This window comes from Neodiprion pinetum, chromosome 4 (assembly GCF_021155775.2).
Source record: "Neodiprion pinetum isolate iyNeoPine1 chromosome 4, iyNeoPine1.2, whole genome shotgun sequence".
NCBI lineage: Eukaryota > Metazoa > Arthropoda > Insecta > Hymenoptera > Diprionidae > Neodiprion > Neodiprion pinetum.
The window spans coordinates 2,206,065-2,227,530 of record NC_060235.2 but is presented as its reverse complement, the minus strand read 5'-3'; the positions used below and the strand labels follow the sequence as shown (position 1 = coordinate 2,227,530).

The following is a 21,466-nucleotide window of genomic DNA, read 5'->3' as shown; positions in this document are numbered from 1 at the left end:
ATCTAAACGTATGCATCGAGAAATTTAAAAGCTTTATTAACAAATTAAACGGCTGGTCGTTAGGAAAATTACGAAAATTTAATAAGTCGAAAGTTGAATAACAATCAATTCCGAGCGAACCTCGGGGCGCGTGCTCCGAGCTCTTTCCTTGACCCCAACAATTGTTGCACAATCATATTGTCCGCGATAGGAATGAAAGAGGATTAAAAAAAATAAATGAAAGAAGAAAAAAAACCAGGTTCCCTCTTTTAATTTGACTGTATAACGAGGTGTTGACATGCGAACCGATGTGTTCCTTATTTCCCTTTCACATTCTGAATGAATTTTATTTACACAACACCTAGGCAGGTACTTACGCACTAACCGGGGAAAAAACAAACTATTCCAGTTTCGTGATAAACGTTTTAAGGTAATTAACGTGCGGAGTGGTGCCATTGCATGTGTAACAAAGAGACCATTGGACGAAGGATATTTATAAAATAGTTCATCAAATGTATATCGTCGGGTATGAAAAGACTGATTACAAGTAACAGAGTGTACGATTATCTTTACGACAGGATGTCAAGGATTATAACAGGAATATTGGAAATTCCAATTTCTATAATCTTTACGACATGCGCGGAGAGAACACCGTTATTATGTGCCAGGCATGCTCACAATCAGCCATACTCAATGTACGTACATGGAGGCACATGGCACATACCAAGCCAGTGAATGACAAAGCTAGCGTAAATAGAAAGTGTGGAATATTACAGGCAGCTCACGGTGTTTGAGGAATGACATATAAAATAAAGAATGAACAAAGCGCCGGTGAGTAGACACGTCTATGCATTACACATGGAATATACGAGGCGTGGAAATTTCCGTCGACTGCAGATATATATATACACACAAAAGAAAGATTGAAACAAAATTAATTTCTCCCCGCCTCGAAAGGTTGAACTGATTGTCAAAGAACGGACTAAAATTTTACGAAAAAGTGTACAACTCAAAGGTGAGGGAAGAAATCAGCGAAATTTCGCTGAAATTCATAGAACCTGCAGAGAACTCGAACGAACCTCGAATATAACTCGAGTCCTGCAACGGTAACGCACGGCAATCCCTCGATCTTAAATCCCTTGGGAAAATATAATGCCGACGGTAAGAGGATTACGCCCGAGCTGTCACATATACACGTGTAAGCCGCGGACGGCGTGAATTTTTAACCCCGTTACTGAAGTATAAAATTAAGGATTAATGGGAACCGCAAGCTGTTCGGATAAAAATTTTCAGGAAAGGAGAAAAAACCGTCGGATAATAAAACATGTCCACCAATTTGACACGAATGAAACAACGTGCCTAAAACATGCGACAGAAATGAACTCGAGGAAATTCGGATAACGGAAGTTGAGATTCGTAATGGTGCTGTGCGATTAATCGATTAATCGGCAGTTTCGATTAATCTACGATTTCGATTATTCGTTTTTCCGATTGATCGATTAATAGATTAAGCCAGTTTCTCGATCAATCGTTTTCTCAATTGATCGATTAATCGACGATTTAGATTAATGGTTTTTACGATTAATCGATTAATTGAGTTTTTCGATTGATCGATTAATCGACGATTTCAATCAATCGTTATTCCGACTAATCGTTACGGTTTCTATTCATGTACCGATTGACCTGCAGAACCATTGCAAAGCAGTTTCGATTAATACATACCAAAACAAATAGATTTTATAATTAGTGTTTTTAATCGGATATTCAACGTTTATTTTTTCTTCCAACCTTCAATTCGCTCCCGTTGATCCTCAACCTCACCTATAAAGGGTCAAAATGCCTTTGCGAAAAAGTTAAGTCTCCGAGTATGAAAAAGAAGAATCTCGTTGATAGTTCGCAGTGACAATGAACGGATCGCTCGAAGGTAAAAAACGCGACGAGTCCGTAACGCGGATGCGCGAAGGGTGTGAGGTGGGCACTTTCCTCGGCTCTCCGGGGGGCCGGAAGTGAACGTCGCGTGCCGGGAGCGCCGACCCTCGCAAAACCCGGATGGCGGATTACGTCACTCCGGGGAATCCCCTCGGTATAGGTACGTATAAACGTGCGGTACCTACACGGAATTTCCTCGTGTCCCGCCACGCGCGAAGCTGCGGGATTTAACGCGTTTACACGATGATTCGCAAAAAAAATTGCCAATTAGCTAGGTGTTTTGTGATTTTTTCATGCTTTTTTATTCCGGTCAACACGGGGATGATCGATGCCATACGAAAGGTCGAAAGGGGAACAGGGAACGTGAAAATAATCTTGCGGAATTCTCCTCGCCTACAGCTGTACGCAGAAGAATGGGGGCGGTGTCGAAATTTGGAATTTGAAAAGTTCCGGAAGTGCCAAATTACGAATTTCTTTGGTGGCGGAACTTGAAGTGAAGAAATTGAACTTTGACGGAACATCAAAGTTTCGAAAGTGCGGAAATGAACAAATTTAAGAATCTCAATCATCGAAATTCCGAATGATCGAAGGTTTTAATTTCACCAATTTGATGTTTCTTTGTTTTGAATTTTCGACATTTTTACGTTCGGAATCCTGATCTTTCTGATTTTTCGTTATTCTCATTTCTTACACCCACTCATTGGGTAAACTATGTTGTCTAAGTATATTTCAATTTGCCGAACTTTACTCTGTCGAAACTTTGTTCTATTATAACTTGAATCTCCGAAGTTTTGCATTTCGGAACTTTGAGCCGTCGAGATTCCGACCATTCGAAACTTTATCGTTTCGTAAAAGTTTCATTTCTCTACTTCAAGTCTCGCCACCAAATAATTCGAAATCAGGCGCTTTCGGAACTTTTCAAATTCGAAATTTCAACCCCGCCCCGCAAAATGATGGCGAATATAGTATAATCTAGGTGTTTACCCTACGTGTTTTACATACTATACAACAACACGTGGAGCGCAAAGTATATATATATGTATATATATATATAAATATATAGTATGTACATATACATATATACGATCGGTATGCGGAGTTCGTAAGAGATGGACAAAACTTTATCGCTCCTGAAAAATACCAGGACAACGGTACGGAATGAATTTGAATTAGGAAGCTGCAGCAGGTCAGCTCGATGAAATTTCACACACAGATATATTTGTAGATACAACGATGATATTTTACACGAAGCTCGAAAAGTTCGAAATATTGGATCTAGGAAAATTGAACGATCAATCTATAAACGACGACTGAACATAGTTCGATGTCTATTTATGCGGATTTATCGGAACATTATACAGTATACGGGAAATAAAGAAAAGGTATTGGATTTTGTAAAATGTATGATAATAACATGGGTCTAATTATATTGGTGTAGGTAATTGGTGGTCAATGATTTAAACTAAGTACGAGGCGGTAGTTAGTAACGTTAACGTAACGAAACGTCAGGGGAAAAATCATTATTATCCAATATCCGAACGACTTTCAAGGAGTTAAATTTTCGAAATATATGAGCATGTTTTTCAACCCCAGTCACTTACACCTAAGGAAACTTCCACATTACTTGCAGGGAGTTACTCAAATTCCAACCAACTTTGGAACGTTATTACTGTACAACATTACGTTACGACTTGAATAAAATTTGAAAATTCAGACACAGAGTGAGCAAAAAGACGACCAAGGATGTGGGAGAAATTCTTAAAGCAAAAAAAAGTAAAACAATATGCAATACATAAATGGGGTCTCTGAGACCACAAAGATTTTCCAATCATTCTTCATTTTACTTGCGCAAACAAAGTGACCGGGTTTAATAAATTTAATCATGGTTTACCAAATTTCAGATAATCCTAAATGTTCGAAGTAACGCGACTCTTCCCAAACACGCATCGTTACCGTAACGTCACCCTAACTTCATCCTGATTTTAAACAAGCAGAGACACATAGATATAAATAATAAACGTCAGGCAGGAGAAGAAATTAAGCCGAGGTTGGTGTATCACTAACAGTTACGGGTACAACATCGGACCGAACCTGTAATCTATGTGGCGAGGCTAATTGAATACCGAAGTTATCTATCTACCTCGGCGTATTCGGTATCGGTATATTAAACATGACGCGGCTTGTGGTTTAGGCATGATATTAACACACATCGAAGCGACGTTCAAGTTATTCGAAATATGCAGGCGTGTGTGTACGTGTAATAATACCAAAGTCGCCAGGCAGCCAGCCTCTCTATAGCCAACAATTTGCATAAATAGTCCGGTAATATGGCGGACGAAAGTTTTACGTCCTTTGGTTGGATAATTAGTGATAATTACAAGGACAGGTACGTACAATACCAGGTATGCACGTGCGCGCGTGTGTGTCGGGACTCATTGACAGCGCTGAAATTGTCTTTTGAATTATACCCTTATTATACAGTTTATATTACATGTAGGTAGGTATAGTTTATGCATTATCCGACCCACGGAATTATTCGGCTACATCCAACACTCGCTCCGGGTATGATACGTAATATACCGACTATCGGTGTAATCTTTAAATTCAAAAAATTTCTATCCTGTTACACGGATATTATTGCGGACCTACCTAAATATTACGGTATACCTACGCTTAATACACGTATATTTGCTAACTATGGTACAATCTGCACCATAAAATCTGTATCCATTTTGGAAACGTAATTTCCTTTCTTTCTTTCTTTATTCGGTAAGCAGTAAAAGTGTGACACTTTTCAAAAAAACTTGATTATAAAACCTTTGTTTTATAACCAGACTTTCGTATTGTATCGATGGCCACTGAGGTAAAAATAATCTAAGCGTCGATTAATCAAGTACAAAAAAATGATCGAAGACGACTCGATTGAATCGGTAAAAATTAATCAATCAATCGATTATTCCGTGTTTTTCCGAAACGGTGCATTCGAAATCAAAATTTCGTAAATTTCAGAAGCGGAAAAGTTTTTGGACTATTTACAGTTTCATTAAAAATATTTTTCCATTTCAGGTGAAAATATTTATCCATCTTTCACTTAATATATCAAATAGGTGTAATTAGCGAGTAAGACAACGAGTGTTCTTCTATGTTTGAGATCAATTAAGTTTGAGAAAACTGGCCTCCCCTCCCGTTTTAAACTCGTGATTAATCTACCATCTAATTTTTTCAGATATCTATCGCTCCTAGCTTCTCTCCGTACGATGTGTATAATAATACAAAATTCGTAAGGAACAACACAATAATATGATGCCCGACCGGCAGGATGTTAATAAGGTAAAAAGGTAAAAACGAGCTCACAATGCTCTCTGATAATTCTTCTTCGTGTGTATTATACCTTACATACATATACACATATGTTGCACCGGATAGATCGAGAGATATATTTATTAGTTTATAATTACAGGTCCTTTCTTCCTTCCCCCGTTTTATCCCTCGTCCCGATCTTTTTTACCTCCGGAGTTGTTATACCTGTTAAGCCTATTACAGACAAGCCTGTGAATCGTGTAAGAGACGCAAGCCGGGTATTTGATTGAGCGTTTCACCGTACATAGAAACATCAAGCGGTACTGTAATTAACGAAATCATGGTGATTTGCCTGTGCAGTAGAAGCGAATGTCTTACGACTAGACTGCACATACGTGCAAGCTGCGGGAGACGAGAAAAAATAAAATAAAAATAATAAATAAAAACAATAACTCGTACCGCTGCTCAAACAAAATTATGCCGCAGGCAGCGAATTTGCATTTAAATATTTATTACTATTATTTTTACTCAACTTTTTGCTTCCGTGAAAGAGAAATATAAGAACAAAACTACTTTCCGCGAACATGCACAATGCATATTGGAGTCAAACTTTTTCCTCCAACTTGAGCTAAGAGAGGAAAGAAAAAACAAAGAGAAATAGATAAATGATACAGCTACGATGTGTGCTTGTAAAAGTGTATCGCACATACACATACGCATAAATGTATATATACAATTCAAGTACTTTATTTAATATATTTTTCAGCTCCGGAAACGCGTCACGCGTCGATGCACAGATAGGGAAATCTAGTTTCATGTATCTATGTAAATTGAATGTAAATTTATGCAAAAACGAACATAAAACATCGGCAACAAGATTGAAAAGGAGTATAAAATACCTGAACGATTGTAGAGGGGGGCGAAAACTAACGATAGCGCAAAAATTGAAATATATATACATATATATATATATATGTATATATATATATATATATAATGTATATTTATCACATAACCTGCTCTCGTGCAGCAACTTCTTAATAAGAATGATAATAATTATTATTATTATAATGCTGCGGCTGCATTAGTTTCTGCTGATTGCACTACTCGATAGTGATTTATAATACACATTGCACATACAGGTATACAAGTATGGTGGGTGCTTACATACACACATAATCGCTAACCAGCTTGAGCTTCGAGGATCAATCCGCGATGCATGTCGGTGGCGAGGAGGATGAGGACAAGGGGGTGGAGGGAGGGTATCGTTCGTTAACTTTCTAATAGCATAAACGTATAACATACGTTCTACGGCTAATTAATGAAACGTCAAGATTTCTCGACGTCGAACAGGAATAAACGTATAATGTAATGTATATACGCACACACGTCACATGTGTCCATTATAATTTATGTAAACGAAAGCCGATATAATATGCATGCGACATTGCGCACCGTGAAAATAAGAAAAACGGTTTTTAAAAATTTGAAAAAGATAAAACAAAAATGGCTAGGAAAAAAAAAGAAATACCGTGTATAATATGTACGTTGAACACGCACTTTAATACCTATGATTATCACTTTAACGTCAAAGCCACAGCTGTGCAGCTTGAGAGGATTTAAATTATTGCATCGATAAGCCGTAAAATCGTGAGAAAATATTTTCAACCTTTAATAAGATCGACAGCGTCAAATCGACCGTATTTCTAACAACCGACGGAAATTATCCCCCGTCTACGCCAATGACTCAGCTGATCACAAACTTCCGTGGATACGCCACAGCGCGAAATCAGCCAATCGTTTTGAATCAGCCAGTAAATAACGGTTCACTCGTCATTTCTGAAATTATCAATAACAGACGATAGCGCAACGATTAGAAGCAGACGAAATCGACACCAGCGCTTCGATACCGACAATGGAACTAACGGATCACGTGGTTCACTCCGTACGCCATTTGCATTAAAGCTTTCCCACGCTGTACCACGTGACTAAATCCGGTTTCCGACAGGTCATCAACCACGTGACAGTGCGAAAATTTTGAAAAATGTGCGGAGCGATATTCACCCAAGGTGACCGATTAGGGTTAAATAAAAAATGTGGACGGGGAAAGTTTTGTCACCCCGCTGAAACAATGATCGAAAAATTTTGGCAAACGATGAATTTATACAGGTACGATACGCGTCGGTTGTGGGAGGACGGAATACCGGAGGCTTCGGAAAAGCGGGATCATCGCGTTAGAACGGCGAGACTCAACAAGTGGCGGCCACCCCTTGCGATTTTGTCAGCGGGCAGTCGACCGCCCGGCATGCCTATAAAGCCGGTCTGTGCAACGGCTAACCCGACCCACCGCTAAAACAACCCTCGGTCAACCAACCCCCGAGCTTACGCTCAACCTTCCTCCCCGCTTGTCTCTCGCTTCTCCGGTCGGGTGCGACGGGTTCGAGGAGGCATCCTTCCTACGAAGCAACAATTGTAACCCGAGGTAAGGGTGCCGGTTATTGACCTTCTTGGTTGTACGTCTTTGATCCTTGGTTTTAAAGTTACGAAACAAATTAATTTGCAGCGTCCGATCCTCTGGACATTGGTTGCAATCGTCGAGAAATTGACAATTTTGGGTGATAAAATGGTCCGAACGTGTCAATGACTGGTACATTTACCTTAGGAAGCGCCCGTTTGCTGGAGGATGTTGTCAATTTAACGTTTGGAAATAAAATTGAAAATCAAAGGAACTTGGATGAGGGAAATTTTTAAGACAGCGGAAAATATTGGGAATCGCGTGATGTAAAAGTGATCTTTCCATGTCTTGCCGTATACGCATTTATCATTTTCATTCCGTCAAGTAATTTCCAATGACATGCCAGCATTCTGCAAGATGATTTTCAGTGATTTTTTGGGATTTCATGAAATTCGAATTAATATCGTCGAAAGTACGGGGTAAAATTGGAAATGAGTGTAAATTAGTCGGTGAAATGAAAAATTAGCATAAATCGCACGATGAGATAGCAATCAATGTGATACAAGATCCTCAATGATAAGCTACCCTAATTTCAGTGTCTTATTTAAGACCCGAATAACTTATTCTTCTATAGTAATACGCGCGTGATTCATTTTGACATTACAAACGATATTACTCGTAAAGAGGATAAAAGAGAGTGTAAAAATATTGCTGAAATTACGTCATGAAAATACAGGAACTACGCGAGGCGATTGAAACGTTTGCTAAAACACTGCAGGTGAAAATATAGGTACAGCGTAACGTTGAACACTGCGTGAATCACGCGAGGTCATCGAGCAACAAGTGTCATGATCAGCGAGGGCCGATTACTCATGTGGCAGAACGCAAAAACAAGGAGTCAGATAGAAGAGAGAGAGAGAGAGTAAGCTGGAATTGCCTGCGTTGGCAGAAGATGGACTGACTATTAACGAATTTTTCATCGATAACAGGAAGGGAAGGGGACGGAATCATTTAGAGTGAAAATCAGCGCGGCGTGAACTGCGACCGTCGTTATTTCACCGTCTGTGCAGTATCCGGGTGTTTCGGAAAAAGGTAATTTACGATTTTCCACCATGGCACCCCCTAAAAAGATGCTTTGGGTTGGAAGAAAGATTCTGTAAAAAGATGAGCGTTCCACGTTACGTGGAAAAACGCGATCGTTTGAATTTTCACTTTTTTTTTTCAAAATTTTTTTATATTTGTGAAGAAACACGTTGTAGCACTTTAACTATCATTCCTTTCCTGACATTTGTATATTCAACCCAAAGATCACGATCCGTAACACAACGATGCGTCACAACCGCGAATCTTATTCTCCTAAATCAAAAGTTGATATTAAATTATAAATATTTCATGAGATTGAATTAATAATGAAAAAGTCGTCAGATCCACTTCTCAAACATCAACTGGAGACTTAATATTACAAGTCTGGGTCTTCTTAGCGGCGTAAATTGGTATTACAATTGATGTAAGCAATAAAAAAAAAAATACAAAGTTTATTCGCGATAGCGAATTATAATCTAATAAAACGATATTACTCACAACTTTGTGTATCGTTAAAGTGAAAATTCTAAAGTAATACAAGAGAAAAGCGTGCCTGCAACATCTAGAGATATTATACTTATACAAGTACTGCGTAACGTCGTGCGGGATAAAATACAATTCTAATTAAAACAGCAACGGCAGTTGAAGAGCCATAGATCTTTCGGGAAAAGAGTAAATTAAATATACCTAGAACTGGTTGATTGAAATTTTAATTATAATCACGCTGCCGCTGGTGCATTTTGTCGTATTTCACGACACTGCACGCGAATGCTTATTACAACAAATATGTACCTTGAATTTCCAAGAGAATCAAGTTCGCAACGATTATCGTTACTTCGCAACGGTCTGGGATCGTCTAAAATTGAGTAATCTATTTTTAAAAAGCAACGTGTGTTCAGATTATCGTAGATCAAGCTCCCTCGAAGCCTCTCTAAATTTTCAAAACAGTGATTTTCGTCTGATTAGCGTTACCAACTTTCGATCCGGTCGATTTCCGCCGTTCAGTTTAACGCCATTTCCAATTTTCACAACGAACCGAGAAAATCTGTACAGCTATATATACTTAAATCATTCTATTCATCTTTCCTCTCTCTCTCTCCGTGAGGGGGAACGGCGTTACCTTAACCCCGGCTTTTCTTCTTCCCTTTCCCTCAAGAAATAGTTGGCTCGAAAGTTTAATGCAGGACTGACAAAGTTTCAAACTTTCCGCCATATATCACCCCTCGGAGTGTACCCACTACATTATGTGCCTCCGTGTGATGTATAGCGTTACGTAGAGTTTCCGAGTCTCCGAAGGCTTCGTGCGAATATATATTTCATGTCATACACGTACGTGTATATACATATATACGGGTGTATCCATTTATTTGTAACAACTTTCCCACGTATTAAAAAAAAAAACTGTTTCAATTCAATTTTTTTTCATCTTTATTTATATAATATTTATTTATATTTAATCAATGCATGTTAGATCGATTCGATCGGATAGGATTATCAACGTGTATTTATAATAATATCTGCGCATAATACGCGGTGACGAATCAACTTGTAAAAATATTATACCTACGAACCGCATATATCTCGGAACCTAATTGGACTTTCTTGTCGAAAGAGGAGTTGCTCTATAATTTACCTAATACCGCAGGTAAATGCATACGTGTATATGGGTGTAGGTATATATGTATACACGCATATACGTACATTGGGAGCAAGCGAGACGCGGTTTTTGCGTAATCTGGGTTAATATCAGTCCGGAATTTTATACAACTTCCATCGTGGGAATTCATCCGACTTTACTTCTACATTTAACAACGAGTTACAAAGTATATACACCTGTGATTGTACAGCGAAACTGTTTAACCCCTGACAGGCAATGAGGATGAAATCTGCCCCCCTTCCAAAAATCTTCTACTCTTTGAGAGCAAACTGTAAGGATTGAACCACTTCAACGTTAATTTTTATTTGCTTAGTTCAACTTAATTACTTTCGCAATACAAACATTTTATGCGGAATTGTTTGAAATTTAATTTAGAAACAAAAAAGAAAAATTCTCCCAACTTTATTGGAAGCTGAGATATTTGAAATTAATCTCCACTGTGTATTTTTTACACTCATTGCCACGGAAGGTATACGGTTTTAAATACGTATATACTTGTTCCCTGTTTTCAATCATTTATAAAGGGTGAAAAAAAATCTGTCAATAATATGAAATTATTAATTTTGATAACTTTGAAGGAGTGAAAAGACGTTGAAAGAGAAAACAAAAAAACTATCGAAATAATCGACAACACCGAGTTATGTATAATAATACGATCGAGTTGCAGAGTAAGAGGAGAGACGTGGCATCATCATCATCATCATCATCGTCGTCGTCGTCATCGCCATCATCTATCGACCGGGGAATTATGAAGATAGAAATAGAGGTGACGCAGTCTGGCACCATTTCTGTTTTATTGTACGGTAAATAACGTTAGCTCAGCATTTACACACCTCGCCTTGCAGGACTTATCAGTTATACGATCGGCGATGTTGCCAGGGCAACAGTTCTGCACTGCCATCACCTGCCGGATTATAGTCTATAACTCATGGCTAGGTATAATAACATACTTGTATTGTATACAACAAAGGCGTGTATAACGTACATGGATACGTAGATACACGTACGTAGAATACGGATAGATAGACGGATTAAGCGTCCTAGGTAAAAATCAATTTCAATTTTACCTATTACAATCACAGCAACTACGTATCGTATATTAATCACGATAATGAATGTCAAGTGCGGTATCGAACGGCGTGTCGACACTGACGAATTTATACGAACCATATTTTGAAAATTTACGAGATTATCGTTGTTTTTTTCATTCAAATCTCAACGTTTGCAGATTTAACGATAATAAGTGCAGATACGACGGTACGTTGTAGTGAACGTATTTTTTATTCGCATCGAAAGAAATGAATTGAATTAGGAAAAGGAGTAAATAAATAAAATGAAGTGAAAATTGTTTTTAAATTAACAGTCGAAACGAGAGAGAATAAATATACGTCATCGCGAGTGAAAATAAATTCTTTCAAGTTTAGCCGGGAACCCACCTCTCCTCTCTCTCTCTCTCTCTCTCTCCTATATAACCTGGAAGTTGGTCTTGCTCGCTACTTTCCTCCTCCACGCCGCGCCGCGCCGACGTCGTCTCAGCGTCCATTTCTCAGACGAAAAGTTGAAATGAATTTCGAGATTTAATCATAATAAAAACTTTTCGGAAAGTAAAATATATTTTATACATTATATGTATATAACTATACATATGTATACGTATATATGTACATACATATATTCTTTTCTCCTACACACGTTCGCCGCTCCTTATTGTTCCTCGTCAACTTTTCTTTTCTTCTTTCTTTTTTTTTTTTGTTCTTTCGCTAATTCTTTACGATTTTTCTTTCGTTCTTTTTTTTCCTTTTTTTATTTGCTTTCTTTTCTCCTCACCATTTACACAACGTAATATATATATATATATATGTATATGCAATCAATAGCCACGACAAAGTCCTCGCGCGATATCTCTGTTTGGAAAAATGCCGGGAAAGGGAATGCATGGTGTAGGACATACGGTATATGAGAAGAAATAGGCCTGGTATGATACAACATCACGTTGACAAAGCGTTAAATTTATGAATTGCCAAGATATGGGTGTATTCCCTTGTGTTGCACACACGCACACACCCTCGCCTATACATATACACGTACATACATGCTTATGCCGTTCGGCGTTATCGTCCATGTATATCCAAAGGTTTTAACGAATCGCCGGCAGTCAGGTTGAGCGATGCGCGCGAGCCATGAGCAGGTATGCATATGTGTATGCACGTGTGTATGCATGTGTATGCGCAGAAGTTGGCCAGGCATTGTATAACGCATACCTACACATGTGTAAATAAAATCTCCACCTTATACGTATACGCCTGAGTTTGCATACCTGTATGGGGTATAATATCCAGACATGCGATACACATATTATATGTATATATAATATACATGTATCCATGTATAGGAACATCGGAAGGTATATGCAGTATCATATGTAGGTGAATCCGTGTTATTTATTACCACATCTGTTATCCTTATCTGTTTGCACTGATTTAACCGTCAGTCCTAACGATTGATCTATGTACTCCATATGTACGTATAATAAAGAAGGGAAAGAAAATATGAAAAAGAATGAGAAAAAAAAAAAAACACGAGGACAATGAAATATTGCCTTTACAGATAACTAACGTCGGATTTTTATGTTTCACGATTGGAAATCTATCGCAAACGTCGTTTAATAAAAATGAAATCAAATCTGGATTGTTATTATTGTATATAACGAGTGTATTGCGCAACTGCACGAACAGAATTTTGTTTTTCTTGGAATAAAAAAACAAAAAAAGAAACCCGTGGCTTTCGCCATATTTTTGCTTCTCTTTCTATTTTCACTATTATTATTATTGTTGTTGTTGTTATTATTATTATTGTTCAATGCGCAGGATATAATGTATACGTATGTATGTACGCAATCAACATTTTCATGCGGTATGATAATTTAAAAAAATTTCGAAATAGCGGGTATTTGTAAACGGTGAAATTTCATTGTATAATAAATGATGTGTTATAAGTGCTAATAATAAATAAGTATAATCGTCAGAATTCACTTTTAACTTTCTTCCTGCAAACTCATCCAACGAACAGATTAAATGTTAAAAAACAAAACTGCGCGAAAGACGCGGCTGGGAGTGGACGGTGCTTGATATTATATCACATGATTTTTTTTCTACACTTTCAATTTGCTCTCTATTCATTTGTTTTATTTTGTATGCATGTATTATTTTTTTCGCCGTGCAGGCACGAGTACAGCGTTATGGCGGAATGGAGAGTGAGGGGGGAGAGGGGGCGTGGGAGGGTTAGAGAAAGAGAGAGAGAATCGGGCTTTCATTTTGTTTCAACCGAAAGGCCGAGCAGAGTAAAAAGCGTATTATTATACACGTGCACTGTGCCTAAGATGAATGGCTTCGTGTTACATGCGTTCTCATCCGATGTGTACATGTATGTATACAACGGTCGACGGAGTGCAGAGGACAAAAGAAGTGAGAGAGAGAAGAGAGGAAATAAACCTGAAGAAATGCATTAGGGAGGCAATATTACGTACCTACTGCTGCAGCGTGTAAATGTTGGTTGGTTGTTTGGTACTCGTAGAGAAATATACGAGGGACCAAAACCTCCGGTAAAAACTCGTCTCTCTCTCTCTCCATCTCTGTTTCTCTATTTGCTTCTCCTTTTATCTCATCCTCCCGCACCTCGCGACGACGAGTCTACGACAAATCGATATTGCAATGCTGCTGCAGGCAGGCCAAGTGAAGTGTAGGGTATATACATAATACCCAGTCAGATACGCGACGATGCAAGATCGGTCATAGCGCTTGACACAGAACCGAAAATGGTTCCACGAAGAGATCATTTGTGAGAAAAAAAAACTTGCACGTCAATCCTGATAACAATATTAATAATAATGATGACGATGACGATGATCACCGGCGAGAAGAGAGAATTCAAACGATGATAGGGCGATCCATCCGATCTGTTGGTGAAAAACGATACAAGAAAATAATGGGGTGAAAAGAAGAAGAAAAGGAGGGAGAGGGTGAGAGAAAAATTTGAAAACCGTACAACGAGACGCGAGCGAGTAGGAAGTTTTATCTAGAAACCTGTATAATCCAAAGCACGTGTATAATAACATCCGTATAATTTTAAAACATGAATTCGTGTATGTTTGCCCGCTGACAAACTTGCGTTCCTCGGGGGGCTTTGAAGTTATAAATATGACTCGGAAGAATTTCAATTTATACACCGGGCAGCGAGAGAGAGCTGCTGCTTGCTACTCCCTGAATGCTGTAGGTGTATCGGTATGTAAACCATGAGGATGTGTGCGAGCTGACACAGCGAGAGCCGAGTGTAAGCCAGCAAGGAGAGATACATATTATACGTACGTGTGTGTGATACATACCACGCAACGCACACGGGGAAGGCAGAAATTCCAACTCGCTGCCAACATAATTAAATTACTTTTACTGTTGCAGTGTTATTGGCAGCTGCTGCTGCTGCTGCTGCTGCTGTAGTAAGCAGTGAGCGGTAAGAAGCAGCGCTTGAGCGAAATACAAAGATAAATAGAATAAGGGTGGGAGGGAGGGAGGAAGAGGGCGCCTTTAATTCTAATGATTAATTCTGAGGCCAGGAAATTGCAAATTTCCTTTTGCGAAGAAGCGGACGTTGCTACGCTACACGTACATCTACGTTGCCGGAGCGTTGGAGATTCCTACGTGTGGTTGGCGCGTCAGCGCCCTTCTTTTCGACGCGATCATTGGTATTGGATCTCTAATTGTGAAACCGGTGGCGCGGAACAACATAAACCATTTCAACCATTCGAGGTATGCAACAACCTATCCGGCTACTCATCGAGTACTGGAAGGAAAGCTCGTCTCTCCCTCGGATCTCAGATCAGATACACTCGTATATGTAAAATACGTATCTAGTTGTATCGAGTTGGGCAAGTTGCCGCGATACTTCAAGAGCAGCGCGATTAGACACACAAGACCTGTAATAACGTATCGCAAAGTCGAAAACAATGTACTAACAAGGATTTACGCCGGCTTATCGATACCGGCGTCGATTTACTGACCTTGTACAAATACTGGTCGAACATTCGGCAGACGTCGAGGTCGTTGCTGAGCATGGGGTATCCAGCCTCCATCGCGATCCCTCCTCGTCCTGTGTAATGGGTATATATCCTGTGATATCTGGAAGGCAGGATCGAGTCCCGCGATAAATACTCGCCTGGCACACTGCACCGAGACTACACTGCTCAAACGGGAAGATACTCTTGTACACTTGTATCTAATTCACGTCCGCACTGCTGCAGATTGATCGTGGTTTCAGCACCTGTGACACAGTCGTTCATCTTACGCCAAGATTGCCGAGAGTGGATTCACCGGCGGTTCTCCTCTCCCTCTCTATTTCACCACTCACTTGATCGGCACTAGCTTACCGATATATCGGTATTGGTATTATTATTATTATACCGTTTTTATACAACTATCACGTATAGTCACGAGTATTTGCAATAAACGCAAGTGTTCCTAAAACACCCGATTGCGCATAATCATCGCACTACGATCAATTCATCTGTCTACCGCACAAACGACAAACAAACCTCTCAAGTTTGTTCACAAGTATTATTCTTATCTATCTCTATCCTTCGATGCTTTCGGCCAATGCACGTGTATAAGGACAGTGCGACGCTGTCAGGTCAATGAAACTAGTAGTGAGTCATTGTTACCCGAAAGCTCGACACACGTACCACACCGGTCCAACTTTCGCGACGACGACGACGACGATCGTATATAACCGTAGAATGCGGATAATTTATTCAAGCACAGAGTAACCAAACCCGAGTCGAAAGTTACAACAGGACAACCAAGCCGGCTTGTAATCGTCGGATGAAACTGTTCCAAGCTCGTAGTTTCCGCACGACCAACGTCTCCCCGCAAACACAACGACCACCGACCACTAAACCTCCTTTCTGCAGTTTCGATAGTCAACTGTCAGAGGCGGTTGTCGCAGAGGAATCCCACTCAGCGAGAAGCGAAAACCGAAAGGAAAGGAGAGAAAAGGAAAGGAACAGAACGGGTATTCGGTTCTTCCGGTTTTTTAGTGTTGTTTTTTTTTCTTTTTTTTTAATCGTCACCTTCCTTCCCTCGTCACTGATGTTAATTCTCACTGAATCGAGGGTGCGGACGGCGAGGGGGAGCGGGCGGGAGGGGGGGGGGGGGCAAGGTCAGGATCGCGATAACAACGTTACACCTCCTACACGTCCGGCGTATTATATGCAGGGCTGATCGGTTGTGTGCGCGATGCGTGCTGCCGCGATAGTCGCCGACGGTGCAGTGCAGCGGCGCCGGCGGGTGGATGCTCGTCCTCGTCCCCCCCTCGGCGACCCCTCGAGAGGGTCCCTTCTCCACCTGCCTTGACGCCCGCCATCCATCCCCCCTCCCCCCACCTCGCCCTCGCCCGCGGCTTCAGGTTCCTCGTGCGCAGTCGGCGAACCAACTTGTCCGTCCCGCGTCGATCTCTCTGCCTTCTACTTGCGATCGCGGCCAACTCGCGACCAACATTAATGTCTGTGAAAGACATGGCGCGGGACTCGAGGAACCGGGTGTTTTTTTTTTTTTTTTCCCCCATCTACTAGAAGTTTGATAAATTTACAATTTTAGACGAGATGGGAATCGTGAAGCAACGTATTGTAACGGAGATTTGGTCCGACGGTGAAGGTTTCGAAAAGAGACAAAATGTATGTTTACTATTTATATATTTTATATTTATGTTTGGTATAATGCTAGACATACGTTTTGTCTCTTGATGACCCTCGTCGACGAAAGAAATTTTCGTTGCAATTTATTACTGTTGGAAAAATTTGTACTAAACTTCACGTCCGAGCAGGTTCACTTTATATTTGCGTTGTTTCTTACATTTCTGTTAACGAGCGTGACGCAAATTTTTGTAATATTAACGGTTAACTTTTAATTTTGACATTTTCTTTTTTTCCTTAGTCATAGACTAAGAAATGGTTAAGACAAACCAAAAATTTTAAAGGACCTGCTGGAGAATTTTGATCAAATGTCTTACAGGATTTTAACGCACACCCTGCATAATGCGAGACGTTAAACATTGTTCAACGAAACTTTGAAGTAGCAGGTACCGTACCTACTGTTTAACACGATTGTATCCGTATACTGAAACTAGAGTTAGAATAGCTCCTGATAATTGTCCTATATGCTATGATAAAACACGCTAAATATTATGTCTGTAGACCAGAAACTTCTGCAATGAATTATAAATTTTTCAGACTAGATCGATCGTTTGCTACGTACTCCAGCTATCTAATTGTAAAAGCACATGCGTGGTCATGCGAGAATGAATAGTTACAGGATGACGTTCGTGTATCGACGAACCATTGAACAAAAAGTCTCTGTTTTGCCAATTCGGAATGACGTTGAAGGAGTCGAGTTTTTTTTTTTTTAACAATAAGTGAAACGTCTTTAGCGACGAGGCTGATAAATAAAAATGAGAAATTGCTAATTCTCCCTATCCTTCGTTGACTCTCTCTCTCTCTCTCTCTTCCTCTCTTTCTCATTCTCTCAGCCTCATTTGAATTTATAAGCCATTTCAAACAGGCATATTTTGAGTACTCCAAGTCACGGTAAATCATTCATATAAATTTCAGAAGGTTTCACTTCTGTCGCGCGTGATTGCCACACGCAAGTTTTGTTTTGTTTTTTTTTTTTTTTTGTTGCAAATACACGAGTATACAATGCGTTAAACTTTGCCACGGTATGTCGAATTTTCGTCAACCGTAATGGATCGACGTTAAGAACTTGGACCTCTTACATCAAAGGTATGACAAACGCCAACCCGTCATAATAAACATCAAATCGCGTGTTTTCAATACTGACACTTGAGATTGACGCGGGTCAAGTGCCGGGCTGCAGGCTGCTGGGCTGAGAGGCAGCCGCATGAGGCAAATTGTACCTCGTGAAAGGCTGTCCGAGACGAGGATCGCATCGCGACTCCTCGGCACACTTGGCGGTCCCCGTAGTCGATACATGCACTCTCGTCTCTCGTACGGACAGGGCACGTTAATGTGCGGAAGTGTGAGTCAGTTAGGTGTGGATCTTGGAAAGAGGCGGGAGGTTGCGTGGATCAGCTGCACGTGGCCGGCACGTGGGTTCGGTTCATTCATAGACACGTGGATGAGGAGGAGAAGGAGGAAGGAAGGAAGGAAGGAAGGAAGGAAGGAAGGAAGGAAGGAAGGAAGGAAGGAAGGAAGCGACGAAGGGAGTTAGAAAAGGGGCTTTGGGAAGAGCGGGGAGGGTGGGAAGGCAGCCGGGCGGTCGGCTTTGCCCCGAGGAAACGTTGTCGGGCGACCGCGAGGTCAGGCGTGATATCTAAATCGGGCATCTCCGTCGCACTCGCAAATTCCCTCCGTCTCCACCGTGCTTCTCTTTCTCGCACCAACGCGGCGAAGCGCCATCCTCGTTTCCCTCTCTCTCTCTCTCTCTTTTTCTCGTACCGCCGACAAGGCCAACGACGCTACTCAATGACCTTCTTCAACGACCCTCCGAGGCCCGCCAAAATACCCGTTTGACCTTCCGCCTTCGGACAACCGATCTCGTCCCACAATTTTGATATACATGAACGTTTGATCGCGACGCTTCTGCATTGCAACAGATCAGCGAAATGCCGAGCGACTGGCTCGTTTGAGTAGGAAGGTTTCTCTATGTGACATATTGATCCGCAAGGAGGGGGGGGAGGGTACAGCTTGGACGGTCTAAAATCATACCTATTTTGAGGAGTTGTTTTTTTTATTTTTTTAAAGAAAATCAAAACACTTGGAGCAATTTTAGTTCGAAGGCTTTATTAGTCATAGTTTCAAAAACATTGTAGAATTCTGTCATTGAAATTAATAACAAAATGGTGGCACGATGCATATGAGTTGCGAACGACCACGTTTTTAATCCAGTGGCGCAGATTCCTCGCTCAATTTTTATCCGTTCAACTTGAAATTTTGACGCAACCTTTGAAACTTCTACATATATCGATTCGAGCTTGTGGCTAATTGTTTGAATTTCGATCCCAAAATTTTTCATACCAATTTTTTCACCAATTTTTTATCCACAATCGTATGTACATGAAAAGATTTTTTTTTACCATTTGGGCTACGCACTCGAACCCGAAAGGGTGTTTTTAACTCGAATTTTTTTTTCTGTTACAAGTTGGACAGTGATGTCAAGAGATGCGCCACTAGAAAAGCCCTCGAGTTCGGAATCGTTCGCTACTAAAATCCTCATGCCACCATTTCGTTATTAATTTCGATGAAAAAATTCAAAACGGTCTTTAAACTATAAACGATAAACCTCTCAAACTGAAACTGCTTTGAGTGTTTTCATTTTCTTTAAAAAAAAGAATCCAAAAATAAGTATGATTGCCAAATCCCCCCTTGACATGCCTTACTTTGGAGGGTGGTTTCGACCCCTTAAGGTATTTAATGGCAGGCAAACAAAAAACACCTATCGCTTAGTTTTTAGCCTTCTATAACGTATTAAAAAAGAAATGAAATCGCAGAAATCGACCTGGCATACACCTTCCTTGTGAGACATAATGGTCGACGACATTCGGAGGATCATCGCACGCGTAACCAACCAACACCCCTGCAATTCCCGACAAAGTGTCACCAGATTTAACACCTATAGGAGCGTGCGGCGAACCGCCAAGTGCCAGCCGACAGCGCACGCCGTGCCGTCCGGACTATTCCGACCACGTTGCAGGCGCGGTGGCGACTCTAGAATTTCAGTCGGTTTCAAAATCGCGAATAAGCCCGACTCGCTTGACAATTGGTTGCCGTTGCGTTTGGAAATTCGTCAAACTTCACCCCAATGCTTCGGGGTCCACGGTCGTTCGTTCGAATATCCTTTCGGGCCGAACTTTCAGATCCTATTAGGCCAGGAGAAGAAGTCCTAAAGCGCGCCCTAACGGCGGAGCGAAAAGAGCGCGGGCGGGGAATCCCCTGGCAATAGAATTCCGAGGCACAGTAGTAACGGCACTGTGAGGTCAGCCGACCACCGCATAGACGACCCGAGCAGAGATCACTGATCTCCGACCACTTGTGGCAGAGTGTAGCCAGCCAGTCAGAGCTAAACGGTCGAGTAAAAGTAGAAAAACCAAGTCCGAGACACGAGGTTGCTTACACTTGTAAAGTCTTACACTTCTCGTTCACCGGCAGAGCCATTTTATTACACACGCGTGATACGAACGCGTTTTGCGAGTCTATCAAGAATACGATACCGCCGATGGAATATCGGGGGTAATTTCTTATTGCGGTGAAAATGTGCCGTGGGAAGGCATTGCACCCAGCTTTAATATTTTCCCTGGAATCTCTCGGAACTCCTGCGGCAAAGCGGATGCTACTTAGGTTATTTTACCGCACCGGTATGCGAAATCCGATTTTGGACAATCTTCAAAGAAGCCACGGCACACCAAACATTTTGCGAATTTACATTTACGCAATTCTGAAACGGAGGCTTAAGGGTAGAGATAAAACGTACGTTCTGACTCGCGTGCTTCATAAATGTCTGCCCACGTTATAACTCTGTGCCTAACGACCCAGACTTGACATTTTATTTCACTACGGTAAACAACGGAAATTACGCAAATTACGTTACGAGACAAGACGCTGAAGTATGACAAAGACATTGCGAGTACAGACTCGACTGACTGGATTATGTGAGACCAAAAAGCGGTGCCCGTTAGTGGCAGGGAGGAGCTTTGAAGAGATTTCGAATAAACAGTAAACCGTGAGTAAAACAAGTTCGGTCTCTGAGGCTCGGCCAGTAAGGTCGCAGGAATTAATCGCCGTTACACTTCCCCCAGTTCACGATCATCCCTTTACGCGGAGAACGATATCGAGGGTCGATGCCGTCAGACGCGAGTGAGGGATTTAGATGTAAATTTGGAATTCCATGCCTGTAGCCTGCAAGTACGAAGCAAGCAGCTCTCATAGCTATGCTTTTAGCCCCGAGGAACGGGCCATTGATTTGAGGGGAACGCCCGCCTCCCAGATCTGCGACGAAGGGTCT

The 21,466-nt window shown here is 40.9% G+C and overlaps 1 protein-coding gene across 5 annotated transcripts in view; it reads right to left on the bottom strand.

The window, feature by feature from the left end:
• Positions 1-21,466, bottom strand: part of LOC124215999 (TOX high mobility group box family member 3) — a 171,437-nt gene that overhangs the window by 122,467 nt on the left and 27,504 nt on the right. For 2 of the 5 annotated variants that reach the window (XM_069135826.1, XM_069135827.1), the window contains exon 1: positions 15,457-16,716. The exons of 1 other annotated variant lie outside the window; for it this stretch is intronic. In XM_069135826.1, coding sequence (XP_068991927.1) covers positions 15,457-15,528 — 72 coding nt within the window. In that variant the 5' untranslated portion in view covers positions 15,529-16,716. Of the gene's footprint in view, positions 1-15,456; positions 16,717-21,466 lie in introns of those variants that run through there. 2 more of the 5 variants (XM_046620005.1, XM_046620006.1) reach the window with 2 other exon arrangements.